We start from the raw sequence: 27,300 nt of genomic DNA, 5'->3' as shown, positions 1-27,300 counted from the left end.
TGGCTTGACCTGGCCACTCGATACGTCATCACTCTTCCTGGTGCTGGACTGAATTGCACCTCCTTTCTATATTTTCTTTGTCTACGTCTATTTCATCTTTCATTTGTGAAAAGTCAAGTCCCACTCCGTATATATAAATGTGATTCAAATATTGGGTGTTGACAATTTTGGCAGGGGATTTCTCAGAGCTATGCGGAATTTGCATGCTGAGTTCTCCTCGAATGAGTATGCTGAAGAACTCATATACCCGAAAAACTATGGATTCCGCACGGTAATTATACAGAGAATTTTTCGTGTTAGTGTAATTAGTGGCTCTAACAAGCCGCAAGAAACGGAATACTATTAGCAATTACTCATTTAAGAATCATTATTCACCTATATTCCTGCAACTGTCCATGAATTATTCAACAGAAAGCGAGTAATAATTGTTTTTTTCAACTGAAGTAGAAACATCTAAAACATTTATTCCTCGAATGCCCATTAATGGTAATAAAACATGAAATCTGTAAATATTCCAGTTTGAATGAGCTTAGGTTTCATATCTCAAAAATATCAACATTCAATTAATGACCTGAACTTTCACAAAATATTCTAGTTCAAAAGATCTACAGAGGGTAACATTACTCACTATACCTTTTTTATTTACCCCTAACGGAATCTATCTTTAATAGACTGGTATTAGGTATTCCATAGCATATTCTGAGCTTACTCTGACATTTAAAGACATTTAAAAAGTTAGAGATAATGATCTGAAACGTTTGGTCAATAACATTGGAAATCATAATTTTCGAATATAATGAAGTTGTAGTTTTAGTGCTCTCTGTCTCCTAAAAATTGCTTGTTGAAGTTCTCGTTTCGAATTTATTAATCCTGCGAGTTCAATTGCTATTTTCGAATAAAGTTTAAATGTATCGCAAATCGAGTCTAATAGGGACATTTTGTTTGTGAGAAAAAATATAATTTCAAGTACTTCCTCAAACAGGTTATTTATAGATTCGAGAAGACATAAAAATCGTCATAATATTATTTCATCCATCTTCTTAGCAGCCCTAATTCTTCTTATTTCGATCGATATATGACTAAAATGGTTTTCCCCCACAAGAAAATGTAGATACAGAATTCCCAAAATCTGGCATCGAAAAAATTAAATGATTCCTAGAATTGTCTGGTTTCTAAACTTATAAGGCGGTTTATGTATATGAGGATTTTTATTCATCCATTTCAATACAACACTTTTGAATTAGAAAACTCCCTTTTAAATCTCCCAAATGGTTCGGTTCTGCATTCGAGGTGGAAATGTAAAAGTTATGAAAGGTGGATGTGTCTGTCTGAATATTTCCATCAAAGGTTTTCACCCTCCAAACTTTCATTTCAGTCACTCCATATACTCCACATCTTCGAGACGTGTATTTATCTGTTTAGCGAACTATTGTTTCACTCTCCATCAAACCCATTCAACCGACTTAAAATATTTCTTGAGGTCCTGAACGTCTATAGGGATTCTGCATCCAGACGGAACTCGTAAAATGATGGATCATTTTATACCGAAATTCTGCTGAATTCGAGTCAAACGAACTCGCTGATTACTTAAAGGAATTTACTCTTTTACTTTACTTCTGCATAGAAGTTTAATATTAATTTACGTGTTTAATTATATCGTGACTCAAATAATTTAAAGCCTATCAACAAAAAAGGATAAAGGTTTTTCTAGAATTGTCACCATTTCAGTGTGTTACTCGGCTTTATACAATTGTCGAGCAATGCTCATTTTTACGTTTTCTCTCACACATTTTTCTTGGATATTTAGTCTGTTTATTTAGCAGTTTATCGAAAGAAAATGTCTGAATACTGTGATTTAACAGGAATAGATGTTAGTCCTTTATAGTAGGGAAATCTGTTGCTGGAATTGACGATGAAGGGTCAGTAATCATCCTCGAGTTGCAAGTCAGAATAAAACGATAAAATGTCGATATCGTCTACGAATAATACAACTCGTAGACACTCAATATCTGAAGACTATTACATTAATCTGTCGACAACTATCCATTATGCAGGATGATTCGAATCGAGTAATCTCTGATTCTTGCAGGAATTTAATATGTTTCTGAGTGCCTAAATATGGATGAGAAGAGAATTTCTGCAATTTTCTGCATGAGTTAGCGCATACAACCAATTTTGCCATCTCTGCAGTCACGGCATCACTTTTATATTCCACCTGTAATCACAATAACTACTTTTCCGCATCAAAAAAGGTTTTGCTTTTCTTCAACTAGGAATACCGAATCATTCTATATTTCACAGCGTGTCTCTCAAAAAAATAACAACAGACTTTTTGAGGTAGTGAAGGTAAAAGTTTTGAAATTATACAGTGTGCGTTTAAATATTTTAAGAGTATATTCTTGAATTCAAGAGAAACACTTTTTTCCTATCCATTTTTTCCGATTCGGCCCTCATAAAAAAATTAGCCAGTTTTCATATATTTGGTCCTATCGCCATATTTTGGTCCAAACAATCTGCCCTTAGCCTATGTCTCAATAGTTATGAATCACCCTGTATTTATCAGATAGCGTCCAACTTAGTTCCAAGAGTTAAGTTATTTGAATTTTTGGTATTTTTATGGTATAACATTTTTTATGGTTTTTCAACAGCCAGTATGTTTCAAACCGAAACGATTCAAGAAAAATGGTAAAGAAAAAAAGTGTTTCGTTCGATGCGGAAAAGAAGTTATTGTAATTACTGGTGATGCCGTGACTGCCGACTGAAAAATTGGTCATATATGCGCAACCACTTCCAGAAAATTGCAGAAATTCTATTCTCGTCGTCAATTCATATTTGGGCACTCAAGAGCATATTAAATTCCAGCAAGAATCGGATATTACTCCTAATTCGAATAATTCAGCATAATATCGGTCGGTTAAATGTACTCTGGTCTTCAGTTATCGACTGGAGATGAGTTGTATATTCGCCGACGGTAGAATCGATATTTTGTCGTTTTATTCGGATTTGAAACTCCAGGATTATTGTTGGAATGTTAAATATAGAACTGTATCCTTCACGTTGTTACAAATCCCTTCCACAAACGAATTACGTCGATTTGTGGAAAATGGTTGATATTATTTTATGAGAATATGATCTCTTAGTATTTGCTCTCGATATGAGTCTATTGGCGTTCTTTACTACTGTTTATGGCGTGGCTAGACGTTAACAAATATGGAGGATTGTCAGTTATTCCGAGTCGATTAGTGTTTTATACGTTTGTATTCTACACTTGAGTAGAAGATGTAATGAGGCATTATTTTATTATTTTTTAATTTTTCGTGATATTTTAATGAATAATCTTTCGTTTTGAATTTTGAAGATCGGTTTTGTATTTTCAGTTTTGAGAGTTACAACTTTATGTTTAAATGTTTATAACTTTTTACTATTTAAGATTCATTATACAAATCTTATATATGTATTAGGGCATTCCTTTTCCATAATTCTCTCTTCTTCAACATGATTTTATGTGTACAGTCATATCATCACACATTATGGTCATACCCCACCTTACCTTAATCCCTGTAATTTAAATCGTTTAAATCTTGCAAGTTGGTCACATCAAATAGATGCAAAGATTTAAATAAAAGGGTAAATTCGGCAGATGATGATGAAATTAATGAGATTAGTCGTCGATAAATCTCTTTGCAATCGACTGATTAAACTTGAAAATCGAGGAATCATATTTCCGAAACTTCTCTGCAGAGTAAACTACAGGAGGAAGAATTGCTATGATGAAGAAAATAAATAGAGAGGTGAATTTGTTTGAGTTCATACAGAGTATAGGTCTGAAATGATCGATCATTCTCTTTCCATCTGAATTTCCACTCCCCAGACGTGCAGTGTTCGTGAACCAGAAGAAATATTTGAAGTCAATTGAATGGGTTTGATGGGAAGTTGAACAATAGTTTGCTGAAGAGAAAGATATCTCGAAGGATGTGGAGTATTGATTACCTAAGATGGGACGATGCAATATAAGTATTTAGCCAGATACATCAATCGGTTAAGATTTTTTTTTTCTCATGTTCTTCTCGAACTCAGAAAACCCTGAAATGTGGAAGAAAATTCCAGAATATTCTATCCTACTATAAAGAAAGGGTGAAAGTAGGTATAATTATACACGTTCAGAAACGAAAGGGATCAATATCACAATGCTTCACTATTCTTCAGCTGGAATGTTGGCAGTGAAAATCTGTGTCCAAAGGAGCAATTTGTAATGTCAGGTAGCTTTTAGGCACTTGTAGTTCTCCGAATGTTTGAAACTATAATAAATTACCCATACATCTGAGAGAGGTTAACAGGCTCAGTGCAATTTTTGTTTCATTCTGCATATTTATGTGGGACAAAAAGTCATAATTTTCTCCTTTCATATAAAGTGTCAAGAAGATACCAGGAATGTATCAGTGAAAGCCTGGGTATTTAAAAACTTGTGTTGACTATAGATATTCCTGTATTGCAGATATCTGAGGAATCTTTAACAAATTGAAGATTTCAACATTTTCAAGAAGGATATTTCTGTATTTCTCGTGAAAACTGAAGCTTAAAATGTAAAGGATTTTTGGATTACTGTTATCTCAAATAATCCCTGAATCAAATTGCTATTTCTACTCAATTTCAGCTGTATTTTTTCGCTCTTATTTCGACATGTACTTCTTCTTGTATCTATTGTACATTTGTTTAAGAATAAGGAGGTTCATTATTTAAAACTAAAACTCAATCAAACTCGGACAGCTTTTTCAAAGAGCTCTGAGAGTACCTTGGTACCTGAGTGAATCAAGATAATAGTACATAAACCAATTTCAAGCGAGTAACCGGTTATCATTGGTTATTATTATTGGTATTTACCAACTGTATTCAAGAGCTTTTGGTCATGTTGGTTATAATCACATGACGTCATGAACTAGCCCTTCAACGTCATCGTTTTGAACCGCAAATGACCGCAGGTTACCATACTCGAGAGCTTTGTTAAACTTCTGGCTATTGAAGTGAGGATAGTAGTTGTGAAGGTCCACAAGGGACATAACCAAGGCCAAAACCAGCAATAACCGTGGTAATTACTATTATTCTCTTGAAATCGTTTATAATAACATAAAATTGAGGATGAAATTCACAGAAGTGCAGGTATATAGTTACTGTGGTATATTCTTATCTGGATGGTCATCTTTTCTGGTTTGGAATTGATATTGTTCAGAGGAATGATGATGAGACCTATGTATTGAAACTAAGTGATTTTCAAGCAGTCATTTTTGTCCTACAAACCTGTAAACAGTCACCCAATTGTTCAGATAACCTTGTTATCAATTTTCTTTGTTCAATTGCTGGTGTACTGGCGCAGGTAGAAGAGTGGCCTTAGAGCTGCAGCCGTCTCTGTCCTGCATTAATGCCTTTCAATTTTTATTCTCTCACCATAATCTGAGAAACAACAAACGTTCATCCAGATCGTAATAGGTGGAAGTTAAAAGTGTTTTTTGGGGGATTTTCAGTCCAGCCGCCACAAGCCAAAGTCCTGGCTGTATGTGCAACTGATACTACAGGTTTCAATGGGAAAACCCTCCATGTTATGAAGGATGGAAATAAATATTTTTCGATGTCGAACAAAGTATTATCTTGTTACCATTTTCATGCAGTATATAGTAAAGTCTATCCTCAAATTTTAAACCGCCGAAAAAATCCATTATATCCGGAATAAATCTCGGCCAGTAGTGACCTTAAAATTAGTACGAACCCCAGACACTGCACCCGTGCCAAATACGTATGATATCTGTAGCCAATAAATTTCGCGAACTTGCTAGAGTGCGCTCAGAACCAGAAAAATAGCAGATTCCCACAGAATAGTTTCCAACAAACAACTTCGCAGAATTGCTTACACTTCGACTGAAGTATTTCACTTGGTGTTCCTTTTATTCCAGCCCCATTCTATCCTTTCCACTTGCCGTAGTCGCCATTGTTCGCTGATTCCAGAAATGAACTATTGAAGATATATTATATGGAAAAGATACCGATAAAGAATATACGAAACGAATTCGAGATAGTGATTGCGTTGGGTGCTATGAATAGGGCGATTGATTTTTCATCAATGGAGGTTCATTATGATGTGTCGTCAATCCCACACTTTGATGTCATTCCGAATACAGGGAGTGCAGCTGAATTCGAAACTCATATTATTTCTCCGCCATGGTCACAACCCGATTTCGGATAGCATCACAAAGAATGAAGAAGGAAACTAATTTTCTTGGAATTCTGGAAATTTTTGTTCCTAGTTCCAGAGGCTTTTTCTGTCTTGAATTACCACTTATTGAATAAAGTTTCTAATTTTTATTCAAAAAATGGAACAAGTTGAACGAAATTTCAGATCAATAATCTATTATATTACTGTGATAGCACTGATTCATTCATGGAGCTGGTTATTGAGAAAATAATGAAATCTCCTATGAGTTCAGATTTGTCAAATCAGACCCACGTGCTTAGTTTTGAATTTCGCCAGTATTAAGTATATGGAAAATTTTTTTTACTTCTTTTGGAGAAAAGCTTGAACAGGTCAATTTTCATTTCAAATTGTGCAATTTTCCATGAAGGTAGAATTCATAAGTTTGTCATGCTACGAGAGATTATAGTTGAGTTTTTAAATGGCGTGATTTCATTGTATGAACCTTAAATACCCTTTAATTGGTGAGTGCACAATACTCGACAAAATGAAGGATATACCGTAGATTCGGGTGACTTAGGATGATTGTTGAATTCAACTTGTCATATTTTCAAAACGGTGACTTATTTTTGTTTGAAAAAGTGGTACGAATATGCTCAATGACTCAGACTATTGATTAGGATATATACCATGCTTCAGAATTCCGAAATAAATTTTGAGAAAAATGAAATATACTTGACCCAAGTAACCCACCGATTTGGGAGGCTTGGGACACAAGTTGACATCTATTGATTGCTCAACTCTCAAATGAAATAGGTGACTTGGGACGGTGTATAGTTTCGAAAAATTAGAATTTGTTATTATATAGTTGAAATTCGGTAAGGAAATTAAATTATAAACCCTTATTACAGCGAAAGTAATATTGCAACTCAAATGTAGAAAAATTAAACAAAACAAGGGAACTTTGATTTCTTTCATTCTTTTGTGATTTCTTGTGGAAATAACGTAAATAATAATATCTTGCGAAAAATCGGCATATTTCCTGCTGCCAATGCACCGCTTGTATCTATTCGGCATTGTACCAAGTCACCCTATGAAACAACAAAATAAATGAAAGAGATCCGTGTTGCCGTTTGATTTGTAAACAACCTTGTTTCATAACATATCTTATATCCCAATATCCCACGTATCCAGAAAAAAATTACACATACACAAAGTGAAACACATGTACAGGACACTAGAAAGTATGAGGGCCATTAAAAAACGCGCTTTTACACTCCTGATTTCGTAAATTTTCTCTGTCAATTCAAATGCTCTGGTCACGCCAAACTCAATACATACAACAGGAATTAATTGTTAAACTAACCAAAAAGACGCTAAACAATGGTATAAGTTTGTAACTTCACTCATAAATGGTAAGAAACAAAGAAATCTGCAAAGGGGGTAATTGTCCCAAGTTACAGTACTGTCCCAAGTCACCCGAATCTACCGTAATCAATCCCATAACAAAAACAAAAAATTTTCTCTCTCTCCATCTTCTGCTTCCTTGACCCCATCTCTGGTTAACAAACCCATGCAGTCGCATTCTTCTGTAAGAGATAATCCATTTCTTTGATTTCTTTTTGAAAAAGTGGATGTTGTTCATACTTTTGTTTTGTGAGGAAGAAGACTGTACAGCTTTGGTGCGAGAAAGCACAGTGTAGCTGTCCCATATTCTTTCTAAAGGTACCTTCAGAGAGTACTCGTATTTTAGCAGTGTGCAATGGGACAATATGATACCAGGATACATGTTGTAACATGCACCAAATCAGAAAATAGCGATGATTATAGATGAACAAGCTTCTGAATAAAGAGCACATTCTTAGATAACGTCGTCTAGAGGAGTAAGAAATTTGAAACCCCTAGTTCAATAGACTTTACTCCGACATTGTGGATTGGGCGATTATGAGAGGGTTTCACAGTGGACAAACTTTTATCAAGCTTGTTATTTTCATGCCATCGATATCATTATGCCCGAAAGTGTACCGGATCCTGCTATCCGACAAGGATAAAACTCATCATCACATTTCGATCAAGGCGGCCGATTAACGTCAGTGATTAAAATCATGTATCCATGTGGAATAGTTAACCAATTTTAGAATTTCATTACAGGCATATCGGTTGAACGAGAGAGGAGAATTTCAATCAGTCTCATCCAGCCCGAAACACGAAAAGGGAAGCAATTAACAGTCTACAATTTTCCCGAGGTGTTTACTGTTCACAATTAACATTTTGCTGAGACACAATACTATATATAGATCTAATCTGTTCTATGGTTAGCTGACCTCGATACAGCTCGCTTATTAGATGGAATTGATTAATATTCGGGCCAATGCGGGAAAATTTATCGGCGTGATACTTATGCTTTCGGAAAATATTGAATCTGATATAATTTAAGTGGAGCAGTGCTCTAAACGAAGATTATATTCCGCACGGAATTGAACACAGAAAAAACCGTGAAAATCATCGCAAAAAATGTTCTTATGAGCTACCAATAATTGGGCGTCCAGTAGGAACCTTGGACCTTGTAGAGCAACTCTACCAAAAATTAGACCTGTATATAGGGAGAATTGTCTAGGTCTGTCAAAATAGTGAAAAAACACGATCATTGTATATACTCGAGCGTGTCAGAAAGATATATTTGGTATATCTTTTTCGTATTCATTATAAAAGTTGTAGAGCATAACATTTTCTACAAATTTTGTCCCAAGCAATTTTTTCTACGTCCAAATGTTTTTGGGATATATGGCGATTAATGCGAGGAGTTAAGCGATACATGCTGAAGCGAAAATTCACTCGTTGGAAAATAGTACATTCTAAGGTTCAGTCACAGACAACACTAAAATTTTCGTGACTTATTTCGAAATTGTCATCATAGAAATACCTTGTCATTTTGACAATTGGATGAATGTAGATTAGACTGGGATTCTACATTGACCTTGCCCTTTCGCATGTGTGACTAAGCTTCTCGCCCTTATCGCCCTCTAACTCGAGAACGGTTAAGAGTATGTAAAATTGCTTCAGAAAAAAGTTGTGTAGATTTTTATTATCTACAACTTTCATAATGAATACAAAAACGATTAGAGGTACAGGGAGGGAAATATTCGAAAAAAAAAGGATTTGTATCATATTCAAAGTGTTAGATTAAGAAAACCCCCCCCTGATTAGTGTCAGATTAATGGGTCAACACGTCTACAACACCCAGATTAATCATCTGTATGAAAATCTGATACGCTCGAGTATGTACAAGTAACGATTTTTTTTACATTTTCAAAGGACCGCTGTGACCTTGCGTCACGTCCAAATTGTCAGTCCCTTGAAAATTAGCTTCCTTTGGGTTCAATTAACATATCCTCAAAAAATCTGACACGCTGGAAATTTTTTTTTGACCATATTCAACTCTTCCGTACGGCCAGTACCACCGCGCAAACTGTCAGATAAGCATGAATTCATTATCAGAGACACGTGGGGCATATACAGTATTTTAATCTGACACGCTCCAATATGTACACCTGACGATTTTGTTTTACATCTTTGAGACCCTGCAGACGCTTTCCCCACCGCTGAAAGTGCATACATCATAAAGCCTTTTTTTCTTTCTACCATATAATCTTCAAAATCCACTAGGTCTCCACGACGCTCGAGTAAATCCCGATAGAGCATCGTCGGCTCCCCAACTATAATAAGTCTATGAGTAGATCTGGGTAGGCTTTGCAATTACACAAACAGAGAGTATCAACTTTCGAAATTATTGTACAAATCCTACTAGTTCAGGAATTTTTTTTTAATTCACCTCATTTTTTTTGAGATAATTATGGTCAACGATTCAAAAGTTCATTCGAAGTTAGAGAGAGTAAGACAAAAATACATTTTGCATTAGCCCAAAGAACCTATTAGCCGTATCAACCTTCCAGCTCTCGAATTAATATTTCGAAGGAACACTAGATGACCCCAAAAATGTCATCCTGAATCCGGAATATGAATACGACCTTTAAAGAGCATTCATTCGAGTTTTCTTTTAGTCATATTTATAAGAATAATGTCATCCGCCTTGGCTTAAACATAGTTTCTCTTGAAAGCATCCTGTTTTTTCATTTCGTAAGAATGGATCTGTATAGAAGGGAGTTCATTTCACGTGAAATCCATCAACTGGATGGATTCTACGATTTCCATCGTGTTTCAACTACTTCAGTATGAGTAGAGTGTTTTCACACTTATTTAAGTCTAAAGTTAATGCTTTTTTGAACATGCGCTGTTTACATTATTGGTCGGCATAATGTACGTATGCTAATGGGAAAATTTCAAAGTGAAGATGGTCTATGCACCGATTAGAAGTCTCTTAAATTGCTTCAGTATTAATTCGAGTTAACTTCTACCTTTTATATTATATGAAACGGATAGGTGAATGCAGGACTCAAAGTGAAATTTTATTGCTGATCAAAATTCTTGAACAGAATTTTTCTACCGATTTTGATCAGGAAAGAATTTGCAGCATTTTCGAAAACCAAAACCTACATTCTGTTGAGTATATTCCCAACAGACATATAAAAAGACATCTTAGAGTTTTCCAGGGATATGCTTCAGCGAAAATTCTCATCTATGCCAACATATCAACAAAGTTCCAGAGATATTACACAAGTGAATAGCAGTATTCGTTATGTGAATGCTGCCTCTCTCACGAGGTGGAATTCATGGAACTAGTCCATTATTAATTCTCTTTTTCTTGCGTATATATCCCCACGTTGACGGGTCTTACAGGTATGAATAAATTATCATTCCTAATGAGGATTCTTGTTTGATTTTCAAGGCACCAGGATTGCATGGTTTTCGTCTCCTAGTAGAGTCCACTTGTTAACTCGTGGCTCTATATATAGATATTCTAGAGAAATGTGCCTGAGGAAAATTTGGGTGGAGACGGGGAAAAGCGAAAGCTGAATGAGTTCATCAAAGCCTCAAGCGACTGGAATATACAGAGTGAATCTTCGACTTCTATACACTTAATTCTAACAAAATATTTGTTTCCCCCTATGACATTATTTGCCATTCTTCCATATTCGGGAAAACGTCTTCTAGATCTAGTTTCAGTCAAGTAAATTTCATACTCACACAATATTTGTTTTTGAACAGAATTCCAGAGAACTTACGTTAAAATGGCAGAAAGCGCGAAATTCCAGAAAAGTCTTGGTGTATCATGAAAGGGAGGTGAACATTGAAAAAGTTTCTTGATGATTTTCAACTAGTCATCTTGGAAGTTTTGTTAGCTGATTTTCGTTGAAGAGGTTTATTTTGTACAGTTCTACCTCCTGCAGAAAAATGACTCAACCTTCAAAACATGAATAAACGGTAGGCAATCCACAAATTCGTGGCGCTTCTTTTTTGGTCTAATGACAGAATATTTATTCGTATTTATGTATTCAATTCCTTTTATGAAATACATTTCAGAATTGAGTTTACTGCCTAAATCAATCACCACCAATGCATTTTCCCAGTTATTCGAGTCGTCACATTTATCGACTTCTATTTCGCACATTGTTTACAGCTCGATTTTGCTTCGCGGAGTAGCAAGAGCAGAGTAACACAAGATTATATTGAAATTATGGCTCTTATGATTTATCGTCTTCATTCACTTGGGAAAATGCATTTGTAGGATGGCGATCGTAAAAAAGAAGTAAAATTTTATTCCGACATAAATTGCTCAACAATATTCTTATTATAATCGTCAAATGAATAAGGCGGTGGCATGAAAAAATAACTGAACGAATCAATTTCGAACAGATTTAATGAAACGAATCTTTCAACGATCTCTAGAAATAGTCAGGCATTTTTTCCTCTTGGTTTTCCTCAATATCGAGTGTTTGAACGGAAGCAATAATCAGAACCCACTTTACACATTGGACAAAAATCATTAAAATCAGTATTCCGTCAACTCATAAAGTATAGGTTCATCAGAAAACAAAGAAAATAATTCTTTTGGAGAGCAGGTCCAGAAATTCAAACTTAATTAACCATTTCGAATGAGGTCAATAATGTTCATTTTGTATAGAAAGATAGTAGGATAATTTCTATAGTTGTCAAAGCAGAAGAATCTTTGATGTACTTTTACACCCTTTTCATTATTTTGAATTATTTTCTTCAACGTTTCGGCTGTCGTCCGAGTTTTTCATTTTTTACCGAAAAAGGTTTCTTGTGAATTACATTTCATTCGGAAAAAACTGTCAGATTTCCCACTTCTATTTGTCAGATCATCAATGATTTTATTCTTAATCTGTTTTGGTTTAGGTCAGGACCAAGTTGGATATTGATACTTTCGAATTTTTCAAATATGCTCCTATTATTGAATTGATGTGGCCGATACTTGATGAAAATACATGTCATCTTTTTCTTCTTATTATTGATGCTTAGACCTTTTTGGGTTCGACAGACCCATCAACGGGATTTGCAGTTATGCCTGTGAACGCTTCTTGTTTCAGTTTTTTCGTTTCTATCTTTCTTCCTTCGATATTATAGAATATTCAGCATGTAGATTGTTGCGCAAGAAAATAAGAATAAAATATCAAAAACCATTCTACACCCCAGAAATTATTACCCAGATGAAACTCAAATAATTCATGAACATACACTGCTTTCCAGTTTTTTTAATTTAATATCAATATATTAGGCGTTGCATTTTGAATAGCCCTCTATCTGGACATCTGTCTGTTCTGAAGCTGTCATTTTTTGACAATTGACAAGTGAAAACTATGCCATTACTAAAAATGGAACGATGAAATTGTGAAAATTTTGAAATCACGGTTCGCAAAACTGAAGCAATTTTGGGCAAGCAATAGTAAAAACTGATGGAAAAATTTGAGCTGTTGGGACGAGTTAGTGATATAAAGAATCGAAATCGTTTGAGTCGCTCAAGAACAATTGCTGCTGTAGCCCGTAGTAATAAATAATATTAATAATTAGGAATTAGGCATTTTAAAAACGACATTACTCCGTATTTTGCATAAAGACTTAGGTCTTTCGACTTTCATCGAAAAATGATTTTATGTGAGGCCCACGGAAAATTTCATGGAAAGGATATAGTGCTGTAAGCGTAGACGTGGCGACAATTTGGCTGACATCGTTCGTTAATGGCATACCTTCCTCTTCGTTTTTTTTTAATACCAAAATGAAACTTCTTATTGGAAAACCTATTTTTCTACTGGTTGATCTACCGTTAAATCAGAAGAATATTTATGCCGTTATAAATTTTTCATCATCATTCAACCTCTTTCGTTATTCCTCATATGAGCAGTAGATCGAAGGACCAAATATATTTTGAATTGGTTTATTTTATTATTTTTTATTATTGCCGTGCCATCCTTCTTATTCGTCTATGATAAATCATCTCAAAAATATTTACAATCTGGAATTTTGGAATTTTCTACTTCAAACAGGTTTTGAAACAAATGCCAAAAAAATCGTGATAGCACAGCCCAGTTCTGTGTTACGCCTATCTCAACCATCCTCCAATAAATTGCAGAAATCATAATTAGAGGTCAGCTTCCATCTGAAACATTGAAAGCCTCGCTCTGATGGGCCCTAAAAGCAGGATATTTTTTGTCGTGTCTCATATTGTATTCGTTCATTGTTTCCTGAAAGCTTCCCAAATATCCCGGTCATGAATTTTTCATCGCGAATTAATCCCCGTATACGGATTGATTCCCAAAAGATGCCGAATACATCCCATCCCTCGAGGAATTCACCCTCCGACAGAATTTCCGCCCAGGGTTAGAGTTTGAACGCCGAGAGTTGAGATGGCCTTCAACGATCGACAACGAACTGTACCCACATAAAAACTAATCACCGTCCCTATTTTTGTGCAGGACTCCACCAGGAGGGAGTTATCTGGGTGACGTGAACATCTCGGCGATCCTGGACTCTTTTAGTGTCAGCTACGATAAAAGAGTAAGGCCGAATTATGGAGGTGAGTACTTTGGCTTAAGCTTTACCCTTTTTCGACACAAGAATACATGTTACATATAGTTGAATTGTGAATACACTTAACGTGCAGAATTAGAAATGAAGTGTTATAGGTACACTAAAAATACTCAAAACCATTTTCGTATTTGTGGGGAGTACTTCAGCGCGCACTGAATAGTAATATACAGGGTGAGTCTTTGACTCGTACAAATATTTTAACAGCAGATTCTTGAGGTCAAAAGAAACACTTTTTTCCTTTACCATTTTTTCTGAATCGGCTCGGTTCAAAAGATACAGGCTGTTGGAAAAGCATAAAAAAAATGTTATTTTTAGTTCTATCTCACAAACGGATTCATCGAATGAAATGAATTTCGAAATATAGTTTTTAATTTATTTGATGAATCTTTTTCGAGCACAAGATATCAACCACGTCTTTCATTTTTCTCATTATGACCATTACGTACCATAAAAATACTAAAATCAAAGAATCCAACTCTTGAAACTAAGTTGGACGCTATCAAAGGAATATTCGAAGGTTTCGTAAAGTAAAAGTATTCTTTATATTTTCTCGTATAATGCGCCGTTATCGAGTAATTTGATGTTCAAAAGTCAAAAAGAATCTGTGAAATTTGAAAAATTGGTTACTTTGGCTGAATACAAAAGTCTGTTCAAAAGATCCACAGTTGTGTAGTGTCACAGATTTAGCTAGTTATTCTCAAAATAATGTTGTTTTTCCAAGGGTGGCACAGGTCATTATGAAAACTTCAAATGGCTATATCTTTTTATCAGGGCCGAACCGGAAAAAATGGTATAAGAAAAAGGTGTTAATTTCTGACCTGTGAATCTACTGTTGAATACCCTGTGTATACAGGATAAAAACACCATTGGAATCTTCGGATTAGGTTAAGATTGCTATTTAGAGTATTTTTTTCGTTATCCTATTTTAATCTTACTCAATTTCAATGTACAGGGCTGAGTAAAAAGTAGGGCACAAAATTCATAACTTCACTCTGTATTAAAACAGTTATATAGGTTAATACCATCCATGAATTTACGACTCTTTTTTAGTCAATTTTCCGAGAAAGCCAAGTATGGTATTCAGAATCATGCGAGAGAAAATGTAATCTGCAAAGTAGAAGATGAATTTCTATATGCCATACGAATTATGAAAATTGCAGTGGCACATAGGTGTAACTTGTTCTGCTCGTTAAGTGTAAACTCAGCTTAACGTAAATACGGCTAAGCTTTGATAAAATGGGAAATTACCACTCTATTTGTATACCATGAATAAAAGATGAGACGGATAGAAATTTAGTTACTATCCCCAAAATTCATATCCGCTTATCTAAATGTCATGAGATGTTTTACCATATTTAGTTACCTAGGGATATCTTCGTGTCATACCTGTGCTGGTGAATTCTGAATTATCATATATTTTAGTGAGCTCCAAAAATAATTGCTCAGTTTGAAATATCACAGCTATCTAAATATTATCTATTCATCCAAGAATTCAAGAAATAATGACATACTTTGTAATTAACAGTTTTCAAACACAGTGAATAGTAAACTCAATATGAATTCAATATATCAATGATTTTTTGCTGTGAATATTCTCGGACAGGTCAATTAGTATTTTGAAGTGCGATCTTTTTGATGTAAGAAAATGTTATCTATACATTCACAAACTTTTTTAAATGTCAGTCTCAATTCGATAATTCTCCTTATTTTACTGAATTTATCTCAAGTAAATTTTGCGTTTTGCACTCAATGCCATTTCGAGCGATTGTTTGAATCAACACCTTTTTTTAAATTGAGGTCATTCGTGAAATTGATTTTGAAATTTTTGTAGTCCTTAATAAGTCTACCTACTGTAGATTTTGATACAGGATGGAACATTTCCTTGAGGTCCTCAAAGATTTGAATTCCAAACCTCTATAAATGAGCCGAAACAAAACATCAATTTTGATTACTGTCACTATTTTGATGATCAAGAAGATGCAATGGTATTTTTGATGGATTTTCATTCATATTTCGACTGCCTACTCTAAGCCATCGGATAATCTGTGTTTTCGGCTATAGCCTGCACGATTTATAGCGATTTATCTGGTAACGTATCATCATTCAACACACGCAATACAGAATTTACTTCAGCAAACGTCCAATTGAAAAAAAATCAGGGAAGTCACGAAATGCTTCCAGCTCAATAAGGGGGTTATCTACAATTTCCATATGGGAATTGACTTCTACGGGTTTCACAACTCTGTGAAACTGAACTCCATCCAATTTCAAAATTTTGTATGAATTCATTTCATTGCGAAAAAGTCATAATCCAGATGAAGCAAAAGTTTCAATTTTTTCTTTGTAAAAACAGCGGAATGTTAATTAGATTTGCAAATTATGAGTAGGGTTCCATATTGTTGTTATTATACTCAAATTGTAATAAGAAAATACAATATTTTCATGAAAATGCGTTTTTTCGTTGAAAATTCCATTTGAGAACTGCCTTCCTGCAGCACATTGTTTCGTCCTCATCTTTATCCCAGCTATGGTATACAGAGTGGTTAACACCCCATTTTATGTATTTGCGATAATAAATCAACAATTAACAAAGACTTCTGTGAAAGACCGTAATGCGAGAATGTGATACATCTTTGCACAAAATAAATTTTGTGAAGTAAATCCGTAAATTCTTAGAAGAACTTATCAGATCAGAAATGCAGTTGACAATTTCCATGGCCGATAAAATTAATGCAGTCAAAACTTTCAAATCTTAGCTTGATATCAGTTGTAAGAGAAAACACAACTCTGTAATCCAAAAGAAAATAAATATCAGTGAAATCATTTGCTATATTTTCATCTGATACATGTTCGTTAAGGATTTGTTAATTTGGCGATTCACTGAATCTTTACGAACCATAAAGATGAATCTGCCAAATAATTCATTTCTAGGAGTTGTAAAATATCCAAGGTGAATGGAAAAGGTCGAGCAATATTTCTGGGGATGATGGAACAAAAGAAAATAGTCTTTATCTCATGGACTCATATACTTATAAATCAATTTTTATGGATGCTACAACTCTCAGAAAAGGAACTACGACAATAGTTTTTTCTTACATTACCAATTTACGAAATAGGTACTCACCATAATACATTCAAATATATTGGGTACTATTTGAGGGTACCAAGACATGTTATTTGCCTATGAAACTTTGATTCTTCGTTTTCACCAAGGGTAGTTTTTGGAGGGCGAGTTTCCCATTTCTGCAACATTCTTTTTGGTTTCAGTTTTTTTAGACGATGCGTATCAAAATACTATTCAATTGAAGTGGCCATACTTGATGAAAATCTATAATTGAGCTAAAAAGAGAATTATATGATTTTCATTATCATGAGTTGTTAAACCACGAGACGTGTTTAGCTATCACAAGAGGATGGGTGGAAGGTAAACTGAAATTGCATCTCAGCATAAGTCCATTCGACATATTTTTCGTTTTGCTATCGCAATACGCATGATTTAAAAGCAGTAGCACCTTTTTCAAATAGTATTCTTGAAAGAAGAACTTAGATATGCATCTTGGAACGTAAAGTAATCAGTAATCGTTAATTTTCAGAAAATATATCAAAAGTCCTTCAATTAAAAAAAGGTTCAAGGAATAGTTTTTCAATACGCATCATTTGAAAAAACTGGGAATAAAACAATAGCCTCTGAAAACAATTCTAAGTGAATCCGAAGAATCAAAACACAAGCAAATAACGAGTGCTGGTATTCTAAAATAATACCAACAGTAGATTATATTAATTATGGTATTCACTTCAGAAGTTATGTAGGAAAAGCCGATTATCGTTGGCCCTGTTTAAGAGTTGTAGCACACTTAATAAACTGTAGATGACACAGTTGTAAGAACAGCTCTATAGGCCAATAGACCTTTGAGTCGAAGTGGAATATCACCCACTTAACAACTGTAAAATATCTCTAGAAATATTTCTCGACTTTCAGCTTCACCTTGTATATCTATCTAAAAATCAGATCTACCTTAGTGGGAACGCCCACCAAAGTAACACTGACATGGCACAAGCATATGACAAAGGCGATGCATAATTTTCAGATATCGCACATCTGAGTGAAGTGTCACATATTATGCATCGCCTTTGTCATGTATGTGTCATGTCAGTGTTACTTTTGGTGGGCGCTACCACTAAGGCTCAGTTGTTCAATTCATGTTTAAGCCGAAATTAAAGTTAATTCTGGATTAACGTGACAGATTTGAACGGAAATGTCAAAATTAATCCAGGATTAACTTTAATCACGAATTGAACAACCGGGCCTTAGAAGTAGATCAAACTAAATGTAGATCTACCTAAAATCAAGATCTTTCTAAACGTATCTTCGGCATACACATGCCTTCAAGATGCGTTCAACAATTTGGAATAATGTATGTACAACTTTTTTTTCGCTTACACCAGACGTTTATGCGACTGTTGACATTCGACGGAAAAATCGACATTTACCAAATATCGGTCTTTCACGGAAACGTACACATACAGTTATCAATATATTTATCATCTGAATACGGGGTCCCGATTGTCAGTTCGGGACTTGGGATCGATAACTGGGATGGTTGTCCCTCCCGGTGCTGGCGCGCCAGCTTCTCTCCTCCAGACCGCCATTCTGCATCTGGCCTCTGGATGGGCAAGCGGAATCTTGGGCATTCTTTCTCTCTTCCTTCCCTCATAAATGGATCGGGGGATCTTGGGGTGACGTGACTGCTGGCCGCTTGAAAGACGGGTTTATAGTGTTACGATTCTTGCCTCTAACCGAATTTTGTACTCTATGGCTTTTAGCGTTTTTCGTTCTCTTGGCGAACCAAATTTTCCGAATTTATTTTTTCGAATTCTTGAAAAACTTGTCATATTTTTACCGGTTACTGTTCAAAACTAAAAAGAATATAGTGTGTCAATTTGAAAAAGTTAGACCTTCAATAACTTGACCACCATGCAAAATATTGCAAAATCAGAAAAAATGCAAGAGTAGGTGAGCTTTCGTTCGCAGACATTTTTAACGTTATGCATAAATGCTCCACTCAATTTGTATCAACACTAAGCGTGATCCTTAAATCTTAAATAGGAAAAGGAGGGTTGAGTGACACCTTCAAAAATGCCTTATAATTGACCTTTTCTGTTAGTACTTCAGAAAAAGAGTTGAACAGTTACAATAGCAAGAGAAACGAAACGTTGTCCATTATTTTGTAGACAGAAATATAACCTATTCAATGTTTTTGAAAAATTTCAAATTGAAGTTCTCGGCATACTGCGCCTATTTTTACTTTAAATTCTTCTGCATCACTGGACTGCGTCTTAAACACAACCCGCTTTAAAAAATCCCAGAAAAAAGATTTGAGGGTGTCAAGTTAGGGGAGCTTGGTGGTCATTCAGTTGGCCCTCTTCTACCAATCCATTCTTTTTGGAAATGATCAGCGAATCATAGCCAATATGTGGAAGTGGAAGAATATTGCGCTATCCTCCAAGTTGATTCTCTAAATCTAAAACAACTGTTATTAACGTATCTATTATTCCTTCGAGCAGATCCGAAACGTAAGAACCGAAGAGAAAATAGATCATATTTTAGTCTACAAAATCGTTGACAACATTTTGACAATCTCTTATAGTAAAAAGTTTTTCCTTATTTTTATGTTGGCTGTCGTAACTTTTTCACTCTTTTATTTTTATTTTTGGGCAGTACATACTAACAAAAAAAAAGGTTAAGTGTATGTCATTTTCGAAATGGCAATCAAATTACCTTCAAAACAAGGTATCATTCAACCCCCCTTCCAATTTGAGATTTTAGGGGTGTAATCACACTCAGAGGTTTGATACAAATTGATTGAAACCAACCATATAAATGTCCCCCTACGAACCAAAGTTCACCTCCTTTTCCATTTTTTCTGATACTGCATGGGGACCGAGATATTACAGGTGGTCCTTTTTCAAATTGACACTGCATGAATTGTATTCAACTGTATTAATTCAAATTTCCGATTCAAGAGCAACGTTGAGTAGGAGCTAAACGTCTTCTAAGTATTTCTGAATCGATTTGAATGCGCAATTCATTTACATATTCAACGACAATGTATTATTTCCCCTTCTGTATTTTGAAACGATGAATTGATTCAATTGTAACGTTGTTATTTCAATTTGCTAGCAACCAAGTCATCCCAATTCTCCCAGAGGGCATAAAATTTTCATCTTTCAATTGCATGAATTCGTCGACTCTTTTCGAAACTATTCATTTTATTTCTCGTGTATCATAATATGAACTGTATGAATTTTTACTCGAAGAGATTCTTGTGGGACGGCTTCTGAATATTTGATTCAAAAAATAATTCAATATTTTTTACATATCCAATACTTCATTTCGGTGTATCTGACACAAATGATTCGTATTGTGGGTTTATGCAGAGTTACTAAAAATTAAGACCTAAGAAAAGGACCAATCTGATTGGAAGATGGCGTTCACGTGATCGTGAACTCTTTCTGTACCCACCATTGGTTTTCACAAGGTCTCAGCACTTATAAAAATAATGAAATACAAAAACTCAAATTTTTCAGTCCTTCTGTTGTACTTCAGGTGGGTACTAAACCACGAGAGAAAAATCTATAAAAATCTCATAACAGACACATCATCACTCTGCGTTCTAAAACTTTGGCCTAATTTCATTGAACTGCCTTTAAGTGATTAAATGCTGAATACCGATATATCAGCGTATTCACTATTTCACCAAAAAAGTAATATTGAGAACAAAAAAAGTTGAACGTTATTAACTATTACTTGAATTCATATAATCGAATATCTGAATATAAAAATAGAGAGAGTATTATTCAAGAAGATAATAAGAATTAAAACTTTCTACACAATCAGAATTAAACCTCAATATAATACTACAGAGTGAGTACAAAGTAATGCTAAATATTTCCTATCTTCGGTATATGATAGTATAAAAAAAGTTGAACGTTTATTACTTGAATTCATATAATCGAATATCTGAATATAAAAATAAACAGAGTATTACTCAAGAAGATAATAAGAATTAAAACTTTCTACACAATCAGAATTAAACCTCAATATAACACTATAGAGTGAGTACAAAGTAATGCTAAATATTTCCAATCTTCGGTATATGTTGTATAAAAATGTTCGAACAGTTAAATTTTTATTTCAAATAACTGAAATTCAAGAAGTTAGGGTTGCCATTTAAAAGCATTGAACTACCCTCCAGTCCTCGAAGATTGTGCAGAACAAACTCCTCCATTTTACAAGAAATGATGCGTTGTTTGAAATGAACAATTACTCATCCTAGTATTTTCTACGAAATAGTAAACAACTAATCATATTGAAATAAGAGTAGCATTTTGCTATCAACAATTATAGTATTTGGTATACATATTTCTTAGGATAGGAAATTAGGCCTACTTGGAGTTCATTATTAGTAAAGTATTTGCTTTATTGATGATGAACTCGAAGTAGGCCATATTGGTGTTCTGAATGAAATCTTATCTGAGTTATTCCATATGAGTAGTACCGAATAAAATAATTGCTGCAAAACTTCTGAATGGTTTCGCATAACTAGTTTGGTGTTGCAATGAATTCCTCGGAATCTGACACAGTATTTATTCCAGGAAGTGAAAACTATATTTTCGCATCTCATCAGTGCCAACAAAGAAAACCCTTCATCGCCAGAGCGCTCGATAAATTTCAGTAAATTTCGTTACGACAGTTACTGCAGGGCCCGCCCCATCAATCATTTTCCGTTCCATCCTCATTAGTTAGTTATTGTTTCAATATTCCGGAATTAATTGAAATTGTCATCCCAATTTTGAGCTACACGAATCGCCGAACATCCTCCTTTTTCCCGGGATAAGACTGAAACGATTGCGTCACAATTTGCTTCAGTAGAGATTTTAAATCGATCAAAGCAGCCTCTAGCCTTTGATGATGCCGAAAGGCGGTTTTTTCACCGAAAACTTATGGCGTGCCAGTGAAAGTCCTCACAGTTCAATTCTGATGACGAACTGAATAGATTTTCAGGTAATTTTCTTGTTCGTTGTGTCTGAAACAGGTTGTATCCACCGTTGACTAATTTAAATGAAGATGGTATTGTCACTATGGTTTCTTGGTGTCACTGTGTCATGTTTTATTCAGTTCAATTGTTTTCTCAATCAAGAAAAATATGTTGAAGTTAAGTGTTCACATATCTTTCTTGAAATTCTCTTGACATGACATCGACAATTAAATTTTCTGTATTGTGCAAAATTTTTCACAGTGATATGTACAGGGTGTCTGCCATAAAAGGACTTTGCCTTATATGAGAAGCTAGAGATCAAAAACATCAAAAAGTTTCTGAGAAGACTCAGTGGGCACATCGAGCTGTCTTGTAGGACTGAATTTGTGAAAAGGAAATCTAAATCACTGACCATCTTGAAAATAAAACTTATAACGCTTGTATCGTGAGGAGGAATCGTCATAGTCAAGGGCTTGTTTGCCTAGTTTGGTTACATGAAGAAACTCCTTCAATGATGGTAGGTTTGACTACCATTGCTAACGAACCAGGGGGCATTGAAGATGGTCATGCGTAGTTTACAAAGAAATAAACTGCTCCACATGAGTTAGGGATATTGACTTAAATTGCAAAAAAATATAGTTAAAATAAGGTTTTTGTGATGAAAATTCATAATAATATGACTTCAAGTTGCAAGTTAATTTTAGCCTGTAGGTCTGCAGCGTATACAGGGTGGTTAAAAAAAATCGGGTAAAATAACAAAATTTTATTCCCAGAGAATTCAAGCATTTTAAGACTATCAATACAATGTATGGCCTCCACGGGCATCAATAACAGCTTGACATCTTCTTTGCTTACTACACACGAAGTTGTTGAACATTTCTTGAGGAATTTGGTTCCATAAACGAGGTAGAAGCTCTCTTAGATCATTTAAGGATTCTGGGGTAGGTTGATGATTATCCCATGAATGTTCTATGCAATCCAAATCTGGTGAGTGCGGAGGTATTGGTAAATGTGGAATATCAAGCTCCTTGCGTGCATTCTCAACTATGGCTGCACGGTGCGGTCTAGCGTTATCGTCTAGAAATTGAAAAGTTTCACCAATAGCAGCGTGAAAATTTGACACAACATTGTCAATGACATGCTCCCTATAGTGTAAGGCAGTCATATTCCCAAGACAAATGTGTAGATCTGTGCGCCCGTTGAAACATATCCCGGCCCATATCATAACACTACCCCCTCGGAATGGATGGACTTCTTGGACATAGCGACGATTACTGGGTATGCGTGGGATTGTCCATACCCTTATTCTTCGAGAATCTGAAAATCGCCCATATCTGGTTTCATTAATGAAAAGGACACTACGCCATTGATAGTTCCAATTGATATAATGCCTTGACGCTTATAGTCACTTGTTAATGGAACTCCTCTTAATAGACGTCTAGAACCTAGATTCACCTCTCTCAAACGTCGTCTGATGGTTTCGATGGAAACTTGGACCCCATCTGCATTTTGAAGAGTATTCCGTAGCATTCTACACGTAGATGTAGGGTTTCCTCTCGCCGAAACGGTGATGAAACGATCCTGAGCAGGTGTTGTTTTTCGTCACCCACCAACCCTTGGTCTTTCCAACACGGAACCTGTCTCCCTGAACCTATTCCAAAGTCGAGATATCACTTTTTGGCTGACTTGGAGCCTTTCCGCTACAACAACCTGAGTTAGGCCACCTTGTAACATTCCGATAGCCCTATTAGCCTCAGCGTTTGTTAATTTACGTCTTGGCATTTTCAGAAAACTCGTTTCAAATCGAAGCCGTTGATAAACTGACTTCATTTCAAAATAAAAACATTCATGAAGCATAAGCAAAGAACCAAACTTCAGGAAAAAGGCGACCTGATTGACGAAATGTCTCATAATGATTTTTATCGGATCGATTCAAATTGCTATTGAGTTTTAAATGATTTAACAGTGATTTTCTGGAAGATTACATACTTTCAAAAACGATTGAATACGATATCCCTAACTCTTGTGGAGCAGTTTATTTCCAATCTGAGTTGCGCACCCAACATCCAGCGGACATTTCCTGAAAGTCGAGCATCTCTGCGGGTGGAAAGAATTGCTGCGTTTTTGTCAGGAATGATTTTGATAAGCCACTTGGAACATCATTCCTCGAGAAGATTTACAAGTTCTTGAAGACGCAAAATGTCTTTTTAAACTCTACCCAAAGGTTGTGTGATATTCACCCCTTGTATTTGTACAAGTATATATCAGTTTGCTATATTGCGTTAAAAAAATTATTGATTTATCCGGACCTACTTTTATTGAACTATTTCTTCTGTAATTTCTATAGTTTCGAAAGTGAGGTAGAGTGTGTTTTTCTGGCAGATACCCTGTACAAAAATAACTATCAAAATAGTGAATCATTGAAAAATAGTAATTTTGCATTTTTATACTTCAGTCTTCATTTAACCATACATTGTCATCAACCAAAGATTAGAAGAATAATACGCAAGTATTATCAGTGATGAAGAATAAACTCAATACTTCAAACTAACTGAGTTTACCAGTTAGGATCAGTTGATTATAGTAGGTACATCAATCTCCAATAGAATTATCTGTTCAAACAAATTACACTCATCCTAATTTTCGAGAAAATCATCTCAGAACGGAACCTTCGGAGGTAGATGAGCCATTATCTTCCCTCTCCTGCATTTCGCCCCCATTTCAATTCCTGACAATTCCGGAAATCCGGATCCAGTTTTTTCCCCTTGGAACTTCAAGGGATACCTCAATAAATGGAGATGTACAAGACGTATTTTCAGGTTCCACTAATGATCTACTCGGATGTGTTGCCATTTCTCCCACGCAGGAATAATAAGAAAGTATCCGTGGTATCTACTCGGAACATCTAAATGAGGTTTTCATGCAGCGCCTCAGGACGTCTGAAAATTCTGAAGTAAAATTAATTCGAAATTAATAATCAGGTCTTGCCTACCTGTACAAACCCGGATTCATAATGAGGGTACGCATAGTACCCGTGAAATTGCGATTCAAATTTCAATAAGCATGCGAACGGTATATTTTCGTCAATGGGAAAAGTTTGTGAAAGTCGTTCATGCTATTCATGAATTTTCGCATCAGTCGTTCCATATTACTCTGTTGAAAGTTTGGTTTTTGTATTGGTTTCTGTCTGTTAGCAAACCCCAGTTGATTTTTTTGAAGTAAAAATTTCCCCAAGAAATATAACTGTCGTTTTTATTCCTCCATGTTTAGGTTTATAGTTTCATCTCCCAAAAATGTTGTTGCTGGTCTCACAAAACTCGAAATATGAGGTGAAATCCCATACTTTGGGTTTGAATGGTAAAAATGATCACTTAGTGAAAATTCAAACTTTCCAAGCGAATAAAAGTCTCTCAGATAGTAGTTCTTATTATCTGAAACAAAGTAACAATACAACCAGAACATTCTTGAAAATCAATCTAGAGCTCGGTTGTTCAATATTTTTACAGAATCGAAAGAATTTTTCATTGATTTTCGAGAATATGTAAAATTTTTAGAAGAATTCAAACCATCTTCAACCCAATACTTATTCATCATTATTTCAATACTAGACTAAAATCCTTTTGAATTGAAGATTGTGGTTGTATCGGAGGAATAGGTAGAACTACCTATAACTAACTATATAAATAATATCAGTTTCAGATAAATGTTCCATATTTTACTATAGAAACATCCTATGGACACTATTTTCCATTGATATCAGCTTCACTCTACTGAATGCTGAACTGAAAAGGAAATAATCGAACATATCCTACATAATTTAATTTTCATATAAATTGCTCATATCATAGAAACATGCTGCCACAACCAAATTAATTTTTATTAAAATTAATTCCGTGTTCATATTATGGCCTTTAGAAATAACATGAAAATTTCATGGTATTCATTTGATATTACATAATATACTGTATACGTACATCGACGTGCGTCCCTTGTTGACACAAATTAAATTCAAATATTGGTATTGCTTCATAAATTGATACGACCATTACAATCTTACTGTAAAATACAAGCTCTATAATTCAGACAATGAAAATTTTCACTCGAGTAAATAAAATTGTATGTCTGACGAAATTGAGTAGCTGTATCATCTGAAATAATTACTTAGTTCTCAGACAATTCAATGATTTGATATTGCCTTTAGGATCACTAAATGCGGTTGAAACTTTGATCAGCACAAAAACTCTTAAGCATTTCATGAATTTATATACACTCTGTCAAGATTTACTCAACATGAGGTCAAAGTTTGAAATTAAACCTATCACTTCACGATCCAGAACATTCATTTCCTTGAGTTTGAAATATGACGACATTTTCAGAAAACATGAATTGAAGACATCTTCAAAAAAAAAATTAAGATAACAAAGATAGTCTCTTTGAAATTCAGCTAGTTTTGGATTACGCAGTAGTGTCTACTGTTTCTTCGAGTATCCAGAAGGCCAATTCTTATGGAAAATGCAGCCTTCTTTCAAGAACTAAATACTTTATATTCATTAAGGGCCAATTTCACCAAACGGTGATGAACTCTGCTTACTTACACTCAGATTAAAACTCAAACAAACTGTTTCTAACATTGACATGTGCTCTGTCTATGAAGTGAAGTAAGGAGGGTAAAGAAACCACAAAACACAGAGACACTCTATTCAAACTCAATATAAGATGCGTAATCGAAATAAATCAGCAAGGTCATTTCTCTAACGCCAGTTAAGTCTAATCTAGGTTTATATCCTTGGTAGAATTTTCGATCATGGGGACATTAAAAACTTGTTTGAATCAAAAATCTGAAGAAGTGGCAAATATTCTGCAAGAATCTCATCGCGTTATGATATGATCTCTGAAAAAACTCGAGTAAAAATTCACTTCTCTTTCAAAAACTGACACGATAACATGTTCCTCAAACATATACCAACAATAATAAATACCATAGAAATTAGGTAACATTTTTCAAGAATTCATAATGCACCGAGAATATTCAATCATTAATCAGTGAAAGGATTGCAATTTATCCATCTCTGC

General features: G+C 34.8%; 1 protein-coding gene across 4 annotated transcripts in view; it reads left to right on the top strand.

Moving 5' to 3' along the window:
- The window catches only part of LOC123315103 (gamma-aminobutyric acid receptor subunit beta-like), a 57,851-nt gene that overhangs the window by 8,826 nt on the left and 21,725 nt on the right, over positions 1-27,300 (top strand). For all 4 annotated transcript variants that reach the window (XM_044900671.1, XM_044900670.1, XM_044900669.1 and 1 more), the window contains one exon: positions 14,074-14,174. In XM_044900671.1, coding sequence (XP_044756606.1) covers positions 14,074-14,174 — 101 coding nt within the window. Of the gene's footprint in view, positions 1-14,073; positions 14,175-27,300 lie in introns of those variants that run through there.

The sequence above is a fragment of the Coccinella septempunctata genome, chromosome 6 (genome assembly GCF_907165205.1).
Source record: "Coccinella septempunctata chromosome 6, icCocSept1.1, whole genome shotgun sequence".
In the NCBI taxonomy this organism is placed as follows: Eukaryota; Metazoa; Arthropoda; class Insecta; order Coleoptera; family Coccinellidae; genus Coccinella; species Coccinella septempunctata.
The sequence above is the reverse complement of the archived record's forward strand: the minus strand, read 5'-3'. Positions and strand labels throughout refer to the sequence as shown.